At 46.2% G+C, this 16,373-nt stretch overlaps 1 protein-coding gene across 6 annotated transcripts in view; it reads left to right on the forward strand.

Annotated features, from left to right (window-relative positions):
- The window catches only part of ZFPL1 (zinc finger protein like 1), a 52,774-nt gene extending 38,433 nt beyond the window's left edge, over positions 1 to 14,341 (forward strand). For 5 of the 6 annotated variants that reach the window (XM_029611722.1, XM_029611724.1, XM_029611726.1 and 2 more), the window contains exon 8: positions 12,436 to 14,341. In XM_029611722.1, the coding sequence (XP_029467582.1) occupies positions 12,436 to 12,622 (187 nt within the window). In that variant the 3' untranslated portion in view covers positions 12,623 to 14,341. The remainder of the gene's footprint in view (positions 1 to 12,435) is intronic. The other variant, XM_029611727.1, reaches the window with a different exon arrangement.
- Positions 14,342 to 16,373: the final 2,032 nt, after the last annotated feature.

Raw genomic sequence — 16,373 nt, forward strand, 5'->3', positions numbered from 1 at the left:
GGGTGCACGTTGTCTGGGACAGATGGCTCAGGGGCAGTGATCTCCCAAGGAAGCAAGATGGTCCATCAATCAATTGGAGACCAGAGTGATTCAGTTGGCTCTTCCAAATTTTGCACCTCTACCAAGGGATCAGGCAGTCAGGATAATGTCTGACAACACCACAGTGGTGGCTTGTATGAAACATCAGGGGGACCAAAAGTTCTCAGGTATCACTAGAGGTAGATTTCCTGCTCATTTGGGTGGAAAAAAATCTGAAAGTAACTGCGGCCTCGCACATAGCAGATGTGGAGAATATTTAAGCAGACTTTCTCAGTCACAGTGTTGTCGACCCTGGGGAATGGTTCCTGTCTCAAGTAAGTTCAATCAAATAGTATCCAGGTGGAGGATCCCGCTGATGGATCTGGAAGCAGTCATGTATGTATTTCTTCCATGGCCTATGATAGAGTGATTCAGAAAATTTCAAGACATTTAGTTATAGTGATTCTGATAGCTCCAGATTGGCCAAGACTCCCTTGATATACAAACCTCTTGAAGTTATTGTACAGAAGGCCATTGAGGCTTCCTTATCATAAAAAGTTGCTCTCACAGGGCCTGGTTCTGCATGAAGATCCGACTTGGTTTTGTCTTATGACCTGGCCCTTGAAAGGACTTGTCTAGTTAAAAATGATTACTTTCTGGACATAATGAATATTCTTTTAAGGGCTAGGAAGCCCTTGACTTCATTAGCATATGTGAGAGTTTGGAGAGTTTTTGAAGACTGATGCGCCAATAAGCAGTTTTGTCCTAACATAAGATTTGCTCACTGCTAAACAAAACTGTCTTGAAGAATATCCCCAACCAACAAAACATCAACAACAAACAAACTAGGGGACATATATGTAACCACACCCATAAAGTTTGTCTGGTAAGGTTTCCCTGTACGTACCCGGATCAGTCCAGACACCTGGGTTGTGACTCCGCACCAGCAGATGGAGACAGAGCAAAACTCGACGGGCTCCCTACATATAGTAAGGTGCCACCCACAGCCCCTCAGTCTTACTCTGTCTCCAGCAGATGGGGCAGGTCCACCCACAGTCTCTGTACTCTGCGGGAGTTTAGTTAGATTTAAAAAAGAAAAAAAAAAAATAAAATAATATAAAAAGAGATAAATAAATAGAATAGAAGAGAAGGAAGAACAGGTTTTTTTATTTTAGCAAGAGAAGCTCCCGTCGGCGTTGTCTCCCAGGGGGGTTGGGAAGGTCCTGAGGGGACTATCCCCCCCTGGTTGAGCCCGCTGCTGTGGGTCGCGGATCCAGCCTTGCCAGGCAGCAGTGTCGGGGTGACACCGGGGAGCCCGGTTCACTCACCCCGGGGGAGCGGGAGCATCAGCACTGGACAGCGACAGCGGCTAAGTAAAAAAAAAAAAAAAAAAAAAAAGTTAGCTTGTTCTTTGTTTTTCGCGCCGGCTCTCCCTTTTCTCGGCAGCTCGTTCGGGAGGGGGGGACCCGTGCTTCGTAGTTCCTGCGGCGATTTTAATTTTTCTTACAGTGCCCGCGATGCCGGTCGGCTCGGCCTGCCGCGCGTGCGGGTCGGCGCGCACGCGCGTTTCGCGCGATGGCGTTTGCTCTGGGTGTCTTGCCGGGGGCGAGGGACCGTCGGGGGGAGGTCGTGGCGGCCGTTCCCGCTCGTCCCGTTCGCCGCCGCGCGCCGGGGGTGCTGTTGCTGCTGGCCCTGATCCGTTCCCGCTCAGCGCGGGAACGGCGGCCATTTTGGATACAGTGCGAGCGGCCACGAGGAGGGTGTTGGATAATGGCGGCCAGCCGCCTCCGCTCTCTCCTCAGCCGCGGGCCGCAGGGGGGGAACCCCGGGAGGCCCTACAAGCTGAACAGCCATCCTCGGGGGAGGGACCCTCCGATTCGGAGGATTCCTTTTCCGATGATTTTGCGATGTTATTAAAAAAATTGGCAAAATATAAGAAGTCGCGACGCAGCTCCGGAGGAACTTCGGGTGGCGGAAAGGGACGCCCGCGCTCCAAGAGACGGGCAGGCCGGCCCAGGAGCTCGCCGGGTCCACCTCAGGGGAAGAGACCGGCACGGGGCGTCCCTCAGGATTCTGACACGGAGTCTACTTCCTCGGAGGAGGATCTTTCGGCCTCGGGGGCTGCAGGAGGGCCTGAGGGGCCCGATGACACGAGCCCCGCACCGCCAGGCGCCGGAAAAGGTACGCTGGCGGGGGAGGGGGATGACCCCAAGGTCGTCCGCCTCTTTAAGAGAGAGGAGCTCTCTCCGCTGATACCAGCGATCCTGGAGGAGATTGGCATTGAGGCTCCACCGGTCGAGGTCCGTCAGACCGCAAATATGGATCCGGTCCTCCTCGGCCTCGCAGGACCTGCAGTGGCGTTCCCGTTTCATTTCTCGGCCTCTGACATATTGTTCCGGGAGTGGGATACCCCGGAATTGGGCCTTAAAGTGTCCAAGGCCATGGACAAGTTGTATCCTCTGCCGGAGGACGTTCTTGAATTGCTGCGCCTCCCTCGAGTGGACGCGGCGGTGTCAGCGGTCACCAAGAGATCCACTATCCCTGTCACGGGGGCAACGGCGCTTCGAGATATCCAGGATCGGAAGCTGGAGGTGCAACTTAAAAAGGTCTTCGAAGTGTCCGCTCTGGGAGCCCGAGCGGCTATCTGCAGTAACTTTGCGTTACGGGCGGGCCTCCGGTGGGCCCAGAACTTGCAAGCAAATGCTGGTCTGTCCGAAGGGGAAGCCTCGCAGGCGGATCACTTGGAGGCGGTGATAGCCTACAGTGCGGATGCAATGCATGATTTGCTGAGAACTTCGGCCAGGGCAATGGTGTCGGCGGTCTCTGCTCGCCGTCTCCTCTGGCTTCGTAACTGGTCTGCGGATGGTACGTCAAAGGCGCATTTGGGATCCTTGCCCTTTAAAGGGAGGTTGCTGTTTGGTAAACAACTGGATGATCTCATGCAGTTCCTCAGCGAGAATAAGGCTTTCAAACTGCCGGAAGACAGACCGCGGTCGCGATCTAACTTCTCGGCCAGGAACAGGTTCCGGTCTAACCGACGTCAGAGGCCGCAGCGATCCGGGACGGGCCCGTCCTACCGAGCGAGTTCGTCCAGATCCTCCTGGTCCCAGTCCTTTCGAGGGAAGAAGTTCAACCGGTCGGGGGGACCCTCCGCTGGATCGGGGTCCAAGTCGACACAATGAAACGAGATTGGTTCATTCCCCGCTTCCGCCTCTGGACGCCGTCCCAAACGTGGGGGCGAGGCTGGGGCAGTTTTACGGGGAATGGACCAAAATAACCTCAGACCAGTGGGTCCTCGGAGTCATAAAACACGGTTACGCGTTAGATTTTGCACGCCTGCCGTGGGACAAGTTTCTCGTCTCTCCCTGCAAGGCGGTCGCCAAGCGCGCAGCCGTACGAGTGACCCTTCGGCGCCTGGAAGGTCTGGGCGCCATTGTTCCAGTGCCACCAAGTCAAAGAGGCGTAGGAAGATACTCCATTTACTTCGTGGTTCCCAAGAAGGACGGCGCTTTTCGACCAATTCTCGACCTGAAAGGGGTCAACAAGTGTCTGCGTGTTCCCAGTTTCAAGATGGAGACGATCCGCTCAGTGGTGGCGGCGGTTCGTCCCGGCGAGTTTTTGGCATCCCTGGATCTCACAGAGGCGTACTTACACATCGGAATTCAGCCGGACTATCACAGGTACCTGCGGTTCTGCATCCTCGGCAGGCATTACCAGTTCCGGGCCCTTCCTTTCGGCCTGGCCACGGCTCCACGCACTTTCACCAAGGTGATGGTGGTGGTGGCGGCCCAGCTCCGGAGGGAGGGGCTCCTGGTTCACCCATACTTGGACGATTGGCTCATCCGGGCCAAATCCGAAGCGGGGTGCAGAGCGGCGATTGCCAGGGTCCTACAGCTCTTGCAGTCGCTGGGCTGGGTAGTCAACCTGGCCAAGAGTCATCTGGAGCCTACCCAGAGGTTGGAGTATCTGGGGGCCTTGTTCGACACGGAGAGTGCTCGGGTGTCGCTCACTCAGGAGAGAGTGGCAAAGCTCCAGGGACAGGTGAAACGTCTCCTGTCCCTGCGGTGTCCGCTAGTGCGCGATTACTTGATGGTGTTGGGTTCCATGGCGTCCACTCTAGCTTTGGTTCCCTGGGCGTTCGCCCATCTACGGCCGTTACAATCAGCCTTACTTTCCCGCTGGAAGCCGGTATCGGAGGAATTTCTCCTGCCCCTGCCCCTCACGGATCGCGCCCGGGCCAGCATGCAGTGGTGGCTCTGTCCGGGGCACCTGACGTGCGGTGTCTCGCTCCTCATGCCCACCTGGTCGGTGGTCACGACGGACGCCAGCCTCTCTGGTTGGGGTGCAGTCTTTGGGGGGCACTCGGTGCAGGGCCGGTGGTCCAGTCAGCAGTCCCGGTGGTCCATCAACCGGTTGGAGACCCGGGCGGTGGCCTTGGCTTTGCGGGCCTTCCTCCCATTGCTTCGGGGTCATGCAGTCCGGGTCTTGTCGGACAACGCGACCACGGTGGCCTATATCAATCGCCAAGGAGGAACGAAGAGCCAGCAAGTGGCGGTGGAGGCGAGTCAGCTGATGGGCTGGGCGGAGCGCCATCTCAGCAGTCTGGCAGCGTCCCACATCGCCGGCGTGGACAACATACAGGCGGACTTCCTCAGCAGACATCGCCTGGATCCAGGGGAATGGGAGCTACCGGAGGTAGCGTTTCGCCTGATCTGTGCCAGGTGGGGCCGGCCCCGCCTGGACTTGATGGCTACCGTGCAGAACGCAAAGGCTCCGCGGTTCTTCAGCCGACGGAGAGAGCGGGGAGCCGAGGGGGTCGATGCGTTGGTCCTCCCTTGGCCCGTGGACGTACTGCTCTATGTCTTCCCGCCGTGGCCCCTAATCGGAAGGGTGTTACGGCGAATAGAGTTGCATCCGGGACCGGTGATCTTGGTGGCGCCGGAGTGGCCCAGACGGCCGTGGTTCGCGGATCTCGTTCAGCTCGCGGCGGAGCCACCCCTTCGGTTTCACGGGGTCGCCGGCATTCTTCGTCAGGGACCCGTCTGTTTGGAGGATGCGGCTCACTTTTGTCTCGCGGCTTGGCTTTTGAGAGGGCGCGCTTGAGGACTAAAGGGTACTCTGAGGCGGTGATCACTACGTTGTTGAGAGCTAGAAAACAGTCTACCTCTTTAACCTACATGCGGGTCTGGACGGTTTTTGAGGACTGGTGTGGTTCTCACGAGGTTAACCCCATTCGACCGGCAGTACCTGCAGTCCTGGCGTTTCTTCAAGAGGGCCTCTCGAAGGGACTGTCTTGGAGTACTTTAAAGGTTCAGATTGCGGCCCTTGGGTGTCTTCGTGGGAAGGTCCAAGGGGTGTCCCTGGCTTGCCACCCGGATGTAACGCGTTTCCTTCGGGGGGCTAAGCATCTGCGTCCGCCGGTGCGAAATCCGTGTCCGTCTTGGAATTTGAATTATGTGCTTTCAGCTCTTTGTGGTGCACCGTTCGAGCCGATCAAGCGGGCGACGTTGAAAGATCTGACCTTGAAGACGGTGTTTCTAGTCGCTATCACTTCCGCTCGTCGTGTCTCGGAGCTACAGGCCCTGTCGTGTCGGGAACCGTTTTTGCGGTTTACGGAAGCAGGGGTGTCTCTGAGGACGGTTCCGTCCTTTTTGCCCAAAGTGGTGTCCTCGTTCCACTTGAATCAGTCTGTGGATCTCCCGGGGTTTTCGATCATGGAGCCGACAGACAAGGAGTCTAAGGATTTACGAAAACTTGATGTGCGTAGGATTCTACTCCGGTATCTGGAGGTTACGAATTCTTTCCGGATCTCTGACCACCTGTTTGTGCTCTGCTCGGGGGGTCGCAGGGGGTCCGCGGCGTCGCGGGCCACTATTGCGCGTTGGCTCAAAGAGGCGATTGGCTCAGCGTATCTGCTGCACGGCAGGTTGGCACCTCAGGGGCTTCGCGCTCACTCGACTCGGGCGCAAGCCACGTCTTGGGCGGAGGTCTCTCAGGTGTCCACGCTGGAGATCTGTAGGGCGGCGACTTGGAAGTCGTTGCATTCTTTTACCAGGCATTATAGACTGGATGTGCAGGCAGCGGAATCTCGGGGGTTTGGGGCGAGTGTTCTCCGAGCGGGACTCTCTGCTTCCCGCCCTTGAGGTTTGGCTCTGGTACATCCCAGGTGTCTGGACTGATCCGGGTACGTACAGGGAAATGAAAATTAGTTCTTACCTGATAATTTTCGTTCCTGTAGTACCACGGATCAGTCCAGGCTCCCACCCGTCTGTGGTTCTGGTTGCTGAGAAATAGAGGGAGAGTCCGCTCGTTTTCACTTGAGTATTGTTAACTCCCTTTTTTGGAGTCCCTGTTTCCTCTTTCGGAACTGGCCGTTGTGTTTTGTTGCTGGTTCTGATGTTTTCCGATTCCAGCCGGAGTGCTGTGTTGAATCGGTGGGTTTGTTTTTTCTAGTTAGTTAGTCGGACATTTTGATCTTGCTTTGACAGGACGTTCGACTGAGGGGCTGTGGGTGGCACCTTACTATATGTAGGGAGCCCGTCGGGTTTTGCTCTGTCTCCATCTGCTGGTGTGGAGTCACAACCCAGGTGTCTGGACTGATCCGTGGTACTACAGGAACGAAAATTATCAGGTAAGAACTAATTTTCATTTAAGCAGCGGAGGTGGCTTTTCCTCTCACCTGCTGAAAGTACACCAATCCGTTTTTATTTTGTTAATGACAATTTTAGTAGTGAATCGTTCCCAAATTATATATTAATATTTTACTTTTCTTTTTAGGATTTTTTTGCTTACTAAAAATTCTTCTGTGTGGTATTAAGATTCCTCTGTATAGTATCAAAAACTAGTCTCCTAAAATCATTGTGCTTTTGGGCTTGTAAAGTCCACTATATTTCTCTCTCGTTTTTTGAAAGAGAGTAGGTTAATGTCAACTTTTGTATGTCTTAAAGATTAGTGGCGCAGCAGTTTACTTACATGCCAATCAGTAAACTGTTCATTCTTTTGTGCCCAACACTGCCAGTGTTTCAAGGGAACCTCAGGGGCTTGAGAGAACTGGACATATAGTTAGTTTTACCCACGCGACCTCATTCATACAATAAAATAACCAACGTAGAGCTTAAAGGTTTACTTACTTTTTTACCATAGCTTACTCAGTTTAAAGCTGCCATCTTGAAAAGGCTGCAGCATCTTACCATGTGCTTATGTATCTCCAGGGACCAATTGTTATTGACTCTGTCAATGACATAAAGTGTTGCCAGGTGACGCTTGTGGTAGTTAAATTTTCATTTTTATTGTTATTGGAGCACCTCTTTTGAACCAAAAGGCATGTCTTCTGTTCTCTTCGAGAGATATGGTAAAACTACAGGAATTTTTGGAATGGTTAAACACACAAGATATTAATTTACTCTTTACTTTCACTTCAAGTAGAGAACAGATATCTTTTTTTAGACATCAAGATTGGGCTCTCTCAAGAGTCATTCTTTTTTTTTTCCATATATTGAAAGACAACTGACCGCAATATATTATTTCACTATAGGGGTTTTTACCCCAGGCATCTTAGAGACAGTTTACCTATGGGACAATTTTTGTGATTGAGACAACTCTGCTCTACAGTAGAAGAATTCAGATTACAAGCAGAAGAAATAAAGATTCAGAGTATGGGGATATCCCAATCTTATTATTAACAGAGCCTGCAAAAGAGCATGGTGGGCAATAGAGAGTGGCTTTTGTCTTCTGCCAAAAAATACAAAACAAAAAATAGTTTGTGTTTTATCTTACACACCACACACATAAGCCCTTAAACTGAGCATCAAGAAGTATTGGCAGGTTTTAAGTATTCATTCAGTTTTCCAGCAACCACTTACCTTTGCTCTTACTAGAGCCCATAATCTTTGTAACCAGTTAGTCCATTCAGCTTATTATACATCCAAGGTCAACCATTTACCCAATTCCATCAACAGGTTTTATCCATTTGAACAATGCAATATTTACAAACACACAGTTAAAGGAACAGAATTGAGGCTATCACCCCAGAAGCCTTTTAAATTTTCTCATTTTCTGTCCTGTACTTCAGAAGGAGTCATCTACATAGTGTGGTGTCCCTGTTAACTCCTATATATGGGCAAGGCAACACGTCAGTTTCGGACATGCATTCAAGAGCATCTGAGCTACATATGCAAGCAAAAGCAAGAGGTGCCTTTAGGGGCTCACTGGTTAGTGGCATCTCATACAACAGAGGAATTACGCACAGTGTGCCTTATTCAGCTTCAGAGTTCACCTCGAGGAGGGGACTTGGATATTAAGTTACTTCAAATGGAACAACACTTCATTTATAAATGGAACTCAGTATATCACAGTGGGTTAAACAAAGAAATTGAATAGTCACACTTCTATTAAGAGAAAGGGCTTCAGCACAGATTTAGATTTCCTGTGATTGTACATCTTCAAAGACTATTTCAAGTGGAACAGTTTGACATAGTCATCTTAATAGTTAGTAGTGTTTTCATGAATGGAATACAGTATACCCAAACGGGTTAAATAAAATAATGGGATTTGGACAATTCAATTACAAGAAGGGGATCAAAACAGTTTTTGTTATATTGGTGATCTCCTTCAGGAAGATATAGTATGGGGATCGCCCTCAGGATGATACATTTCTTCATTTATGTAGTGTATGTTATTTTAGGTAATCTCGCGTGTAGATTCTGTACTAGGTACTTCAGTAGAGAACAGACGACATGTTTTGTGGTTCAAAAGAGGTGCTCCAATAAAATTTAACTACCTCAAAAATCACCTGGCATCACATGAAATCATTGACAGAGTCAATAACTATTGGACCCTGGAGATACATAATTTCATGGTAAGATGCAGCTTTAAACTGAGTAAGCTATGATAAAAAAAAGTAAGTAAACCTTTAACCTCTATGTTGGTTATTTTATTGTATGAATGAGGTTGTGAGGGTAAAACTAATTATATGTTCCTTTCTCTCAAGCCCCTGAGGCAGACGGTATTCCATCGAAATGCTGGCAGTGTCAGACACAGAAGAACAAGCGGGTTTACTGATCGCCATGTAAGTAAACTGCTGCACCGCTAATGTTTAAGACATACGAAAGTTGACATTAACCTGCTGTCTTTCAAAAAGCGAGAGAGAAATGTGGTGGACTTTACAAGCTCACAAGCACAATGATTTTTGGACACTAGTTTTTGATACTATAAGGAGGAATCTTAATACTACACGGAATAATTTTTTAATAAGCAAAGAAAATCCTTAAAAAAAAAATTTTAAATGAAATATACAATTCAGGAACGATTTAGTATTAAAATTGTCATTAACACAATAAAAACTGTATGGTGTACTTTCAGTGGGTGAGAGGAAAAGTCATCTCCGCTGTTTAAACCAACGGGTGTGATTACATATATATGTCCCCTAGTTTGTCGCTAACATAAGATTTGCCATGACTGGATCAGACCACCAAAGGTCTATAAAGTCCAGTATCCTATTTCCAACAGTGGCTAATCCAGGTCACATGTACCTGACGGTATCCCAAAAGGTTGATAAGATTCTATGCTGCTTATCCAGTGATTCTAGAATTTTTATAAGAAAGTCTTTCAAATTCCTTGGAGGTTTTCAATGCCTTGAAAGTACAGATCACAGCTTCTATTGGGTATATTTTGGGTAGGTTCTTGTCTTAGCATTCAGATGTGTCACATTTTTTAAGGAGCATCAAGCACATTCGGCTTCTGAAAACTATTCCTATCCCATCTTAGGACCTGAATTTGGTGGTGGTCTTTTAGTCTGGGTTGCAATTTGAGCCTATTGAGGCCATTTCACAAAGGCTTGCCTACCTTAAAGTATCTTTCTTGGTGGCTACTTGTTCAGCTAGAAGGATTTCAGAATTACGGTTGCTTTCTTGCAGAGAACCCTTTTCAGTAGTTACGAAGGATATGGTCAGGATTCATACAGTACCACCTTTTCTCCCAAAACTGGTTACAGCTTTTCATTTGAATCAGGCTGTTTATTTGCCTTCATTTAGCAAACATACGGATTTGGCTGGATGCAAATTGTTTCACAATTTGGATGTGAAGAGAGTTCTTTTGAGTTATCTCACGGTCACAAATGACTTCAGGAATTCAGACCATTTTTTATGTCTTGTATAGTGGAGTATGGAAAGGTAAGGTAGCTACCAAAGTTTCAACCGTGCATTGAATTAAAGGCATCATTACATGAACATATGTGGATAATGGCAGGTCTTTACCTTAACAGGTCAGAGCACATTCTGAGATCTCAGGCTGCTTCATGGGCAGACCTGCAGTTGGTGTCTCATCTGATGGTTTGTAAAGTGACGATTTGGTCTTCCTTCCATTCCTTTTTAAAGCATTATTGCTTGGATGTGTGTGTCAGAGAAGAAGCCTCTGAGGTATTGATAGTGGGTTTGGCAGTGTCCCGCCCTATTCAGGATTAGTTTAGGTACATCCCATTCATCTGGACTGGTTTAACTGGATGAAGAGGAAGTAGAATTAGTTCTTACCTGATCATTTTCTTTCCTTGAGACCAGTCATACCACGATCCTCCGTGTCCTGCCTACCTTGCATAAATCTTCAGTTGGATTGTGGGATCCAAAATTAGATCTGCAATATTTCTATAAAGTAGGTGCGTGCTTTACTGAGTTCTAAGTACGGTTTGTGCTTCCTAGTTGGTTTTAGTTCTATTTGGAAGCACTCGGCTTAAAAATATAAAAAGTTTTAGAATTAAAATTGTCCACAGTTAACTTGATACAGATAGTAGTGGCAGACTGAGATTAGCACGGATGCATATAAGGCATAACGTCAGCGAACCTGTTAATATCTGTTTCCATCTTCTGTTCGATGAACATACCGTATTTTTCGCTCCATAAGATGCACCTGACCATAAGACGCACCTAGGATTCAGAGCAGGAAAATTTAAAAAAAATAAATAATAATGGTGTGCTAAACCGGCTCTGTTCCTGGGCGTCTTATGGAGCAAATTATGGGAAGGCCCCCATTTCATTTTCAGGTCTGGGGAGGGCCATTTCTGTCCACTCCCCGGATCAGAAAACAATCGTTCACGTTGTTGGGGAAAAAAACAAAACATTAAAAAAAAACCCCATCCCAACCCTTTAAAGTTAATTAACTACAACTCCCCACCCTCCTGACCTCCCCAAGACTTGCCAAAAGTCCCTGGTGGTCCAGCGGGGGTGTGGGAGTGATCTCCTGCACTCAGGCCGTCGGCTGCCAGTATTCAAAATGGCTATCTGCGCCATTTGTAGGCCCCGTGACATACCGTAGTAAGGGCAAAGGGCCGTCGGCTGCCAGTAATCAAAATAGCGCCGACGGCCCTTTGCCCTTACTGTGTCACAGGGGCTGACCAATGGCACCGGTAGCCACTGTGACATCGTAAGGGCAAAGGCTATCGGCACCTTTTTGAATACTGGCAGCCTACGGCTCGAGTGCAGGAGATCACTCCCACACCCCTGCTGGACCACCAGGGACTTTTGGCAAGTCTTGGGGGAGTCAGGAGGGTGGGGGATTGTAGTTAATTAACTTTAAAGGGTTGGGATGGGGTTTTTTGTTTTGGTTTTTTTTATATTTGTCCTATAAGAGGCACAGACATTTCCCCCCCACTTTTGGGGGAAAAAAAGTGCGTCTTATGGAGCGAAAAATACAGTAATCCATTTGTCTGGACTGGCCTGACTGAACTCAAGGAAAAGAAATGATCAGGTAACAACTAATTTCACCTTTTTTTTTTTTTTTTTTTTTACATTTTTTCAGATAGCACTGAAAAGTGCTGTTAAGAGGCTGCCAAGGCAGCAAGGCAAACCAACAATAATGCTGCAGATATTGTATGAAAAAACTATTTCATATTTTGTCTAAGGTACTGAGAGAAAGGGTACATATTCATGCAACAGCTAGGATGATGAAAAATGGAGGGGCTCACAAGGCAGCACCTGTACATCAACAGTAGTCAACAACTCTGAGCTAGGAGAGAAGGGTCCATTGGGCACTATTGGATGACATCACCTCCATGTCATTGCTAATTCAGCCCTGCTTGTCTGGAAACTTAAGGAGGTTTTCTCCTTTCTCTCTCCCCAAAATGTTTCAGAATGGTGCTATGGTCCACCGTTTACAATGAGACTTGAAGCATAAGAAGGGTCAGTTATTGCCAAGAAAGGGATCATCGAGAGCAGAGGAATTCTTTATAATTAGAAATGGGGAGGAGGGGAATGCAACCATATGAGCGAAGATGTCCTTGTTTCTAATGGGAACTCTGTTACTAGTAGCATATAATTTCTAGCCGTACTACTCCCTCAGTAGTGGAAGAGGATTTTGCATTCGTAAAGGAATAAAAAAGGTTGTACTGATGCTTTCTTCTTTTCTCTTCTTTTTGTTAACCTTGTGCAGAAATCGTGCTGGCAATAAGAAGCGCCCAGCATCTACCATGCAGCGTTTTCTTGTTGTCCTGGTCATCGCGGTGCTGGGCTTTCTCACACTCATCATTATTATGTCCAAGCTGGGCCGCGCTTCAGCTGAAAATGACCCCAATCTTGACCCCCATCTGAATCCCAACATCCGGGTGGCGCAAGAATAAAAGTTTGAAAAACATATTTGAATCTAAAGAGGGGATCTTCACCTTTTCCATTGTCCTACCTGCTCGGGATCAGCCTTAAGGGAACTGAATGGACTCTTGTACCTGAAAACGCTACTACTTTATGGAGAAGCAGAGGGTTGACCGTATTTTTTCCTCTGTGAAACCCTCTGCTTCCAGCCTGGCTCAGTTACCTGGATACTTGATTTGTGTCCTGTGCTGCAGTCTCCCAGAAAAACATCAATAACTCTCCTTTTATAATAAACAAATAAATAAAATACAATAAATGAACAGCAGTAAAAGAAATCCTAAGGCAGTGTTTGAACTCTGGTTCAAGAATGAATATTAGAAATTGTGCATTGGTCTTTAAGCTGAAGGGCATGAGCTATTCATTCATGGGAAGTTTTTAATTGGTGGAGGAGGGATCACCAGCTGTGCTCCCGCCATTGTGCTGGTCCAGAGTTAGCAGCAGCATGCAGCTGTTGCAGGAACTACAGCTTAGTCTCTGCTTGATTTGCTAGACAAGGGCTTTACATCATGAACTGTACTGAAGTTTCATGCAAGACTAACAGTCTACTTTCTAGAATGCATGGGTCCAAAAAACACATACCCCCACCAGGATCTCTTTGCATTCCTTGACATGTATTGAAAATCTGGTGGGGAGAGGACTCTCAAACACAAATCTAATTGATTTGGTGGGAAAAGACATACATGCACATAGGAATAGGGTGATTTTATAAGCCTTTTTCCCCCTCAGAAAAGAAGTTTACTAATGCCAGCTGGCTGCATGAAAATATGTCAATTGCCATGGTGATAGTTCTCTGCCACTGCCAGAAGGGGATGGGAGTCCTGATTGTCAATTATGGGACAAGACTGTGGGAACCTTTAAGAAGCCTTTAAGGGAATAAAACATCAACAAAGCCCAGTAAAAGACTTACATGTCTCACCCCCACACTTTCCATTTCAAAGCAGATCGCATTTGATGAGACTGGAAATGTCTTCTGATGACACCTAGGCAAAGCCAGCATGTTTTTATACTCGTGCTTCAAGTGTGGCAAGAGGTTTAAATGCTTCTCCTGATCTGACAGCCATCCACACAAATCTGCCTTTTAATGCAATTTCCACAATGATTCAAGACTGCACTTAGCTGATGGGACTTCCATGCCATTAAAAAGTCATTCCAGCGCCCATGCTATGAAACCACTCTGCAGTGAGGCATCAGATAGGTCGAGTTCAAAGCATTCTGCTGAAGAGAGATTCCCTCTCACATTTTCCTCCAGGCTGATGATACTCCGTTGCTTCCCTTGAAGTCAGTAGTTAGCAGCGCACAAAAGTTAAATTGGTGTTTGCAAACTAATCTCTCCTGCTCCTCCCACCACTTGTGCTTTTTGGAGATAGATTCATAGAGTTAATACAAGCTGTCCCTTCTGTCTCCTGGCAGAATATTGTCATCTGCCTCTTTTAGGAGGTAATAGTGATCCAAAGCAACAAATGAAATCTATCACATTCTTTAAAATACAAAATGTTCTTGTTTTAACTGTTGTATAAAAAGAATAATCTCTTTTAATGGTTCATATTTGCACTTTGATTTCTTTTTAACACTTTGTGTTCTTATGGGGGTATTATTTATGTTTGGGGTTCCCCCTCAGCTTGGTTTGAGGTGTACAGAATGTATAACCCTGTGACAGACTGAATAAAACACAAGACAGGCAGACAAAGGAACTTTTGGGCAAGTTTTGTTTGGTTCCAGTTATTGCTCAGTAGATCTAGTCCACCCCGACCAGAACACGACAGTAGAGAGCTGGGGAAGGCAGGGCAATCAGAGCTTGATTTGCTGCCTGAAGAAAGGGCCTGAGCTGTCTCAAACGTTCATATATGCCATTCTGGTTGGACAATCCTTGTGCTGTTATAAGAAATGCCATCATACTCTAAATAAGCCAGAAGCAAGGGTAGGAGCTTAAACCCAAAGAAAACATCTTCTCTCAGTTGTTGATATTTACTGAATGTTAGACATACTGGCCTGATCTTGAAGGCCATTAAGAGACATCATCTCCTTCCCAACATAATCAACATCTAAATAAATTATGGGCCCTAAAATGACTGATTGGGTTAGAAATTGGTTGAGTGGGAGGTGATAAAGTGTAGCGGTAAATGGATTTCACACTGAGGAGAGGAGTATTCCTAGCATTGTGCCGCAAGGATTGGTCCTTGGGCCAGTTCTTTTCAATATTTTTGTGAGCAGCATTGAGGATTGTCAAGAAAGGTTTGTCTTTTTGCTAATGATACCAAATTCTGCAACAAAGCAGATAGCCTGGAAGGTGTGGAAAACAAGAAGAGGGATCGAGCAAAGCTCAAGGATTGGTCTAGGGTCTGGCAGCTAAGATTATTTTTTAAAACCTTTATTTATTTAGATGCCATGTTGTACAATTAATAAAGGACATTTTGAGTTAAAATGCTTTATATGAGAAAGGACAATATCAGAAAAAAGCAATTAGAAACCATATCAATATTACATAATTTTTTAATGATGAAAACACAATGTCACTATTGTGACTACTGAGACTTTAGCATGAGGACATCCACACATACCTGCATCCATCCTAAAATAATATTAATAAAATAGAACTGAATGTAAAGAAAATAAGAATAAAAAGAGAAACAACTACCACAGAAAACCCAATAATAAGAATCTCACTGTGCAGTCCATAAAGAGGGCAATAGTGAGCAAAACTTTTTCCAAGTTTGAACATAATTTTTAACTATTACCCATGCAGTATATATGACATCCAATCTTTCCAACTGCGTCCAGTCAACCATTTGCTGAAACCACATTATAGATAAACGTGAAGAATGTTTGAGCCAATGTGACATAATACAACGTTTAGCAATTAAAAGCGCAAGTTGTATACATTTTTTTTTGTCCTGGGCCTTGAGCCCATTAACTACTTTCCACAAAAAAGGGAGCTTACGAGCAATTAAAATGCTCAATAACTTCTAATACTGTTTTCCAAAAGGAAAAGAGCTTAGGGCAAAGAGAAAAGTTATGTACACTGTTCAATTTTAAATTTGAGGCATATGGCAGAGGAGGCAATACCCATTTTATGTGCCTTAACTATATCAATATATGAATGATGTAAAAGTTTAAATTGCATTTTCTGATTACACTGGGCAACAAATTTTCACAAAAGTCATGTTATGGAAATGAAATTAGTCAATTCTTATAAATTTCCATGTGCTAAGCATGAATGTGACTGTGAAAATGCAAAATTGGCTCTAGTTTTTTTGTAATATGCAATAATATAATTACATCTTGAATTGTATGCCAATAGTAGGAGGCCTACGGTTAATACCGTTTGAAAAATGAAGTCATAGACTATGTCTTAGATTTCTTTGCTTGTCTCTTGTACACCTGTTCGGGAGCATCTCTGCGGAGTGTCCAGCAGTAGTCAGCCAGCATGAATATTTCAAATGCTCACCCTTTCTGACGGCTTCATATAGTACACTGCTGACGTCAGCTTACTCAGCAGCAGCATGGCAGCAGGACTGCATTGCATCAGAAAATGATGTAATAAACTCTAGATGATGTGTGCATGATGGTATTATGCAATATTACATCATATTTACATATTTACATGACTAAACATAGAAAGTGAACTATATTAAATATCTTCAAAATGAGAGCCAATAAAAACTTTTCATGGTCATATTCGTGTTCAGCACATCAAGATACTACAGAGTAGGACCTTTTTAGGTC

This window comes from Rhinatrema bivittatum, chromosome 8, assembly GCF_901001135.1.
Source record: "Rhinatrema bivittatum chromosome 8, aRhiBiv1.1, whole genome shotgun sequence".
Classification (NCBI taxonomy): domain Eukaryota; kingdom Metazoa; phylum Chordata; class Amphibia; order Gymnophiona; family Rhinatrematidae; genus Rhinatrema; species Rhinatrema bivittatum.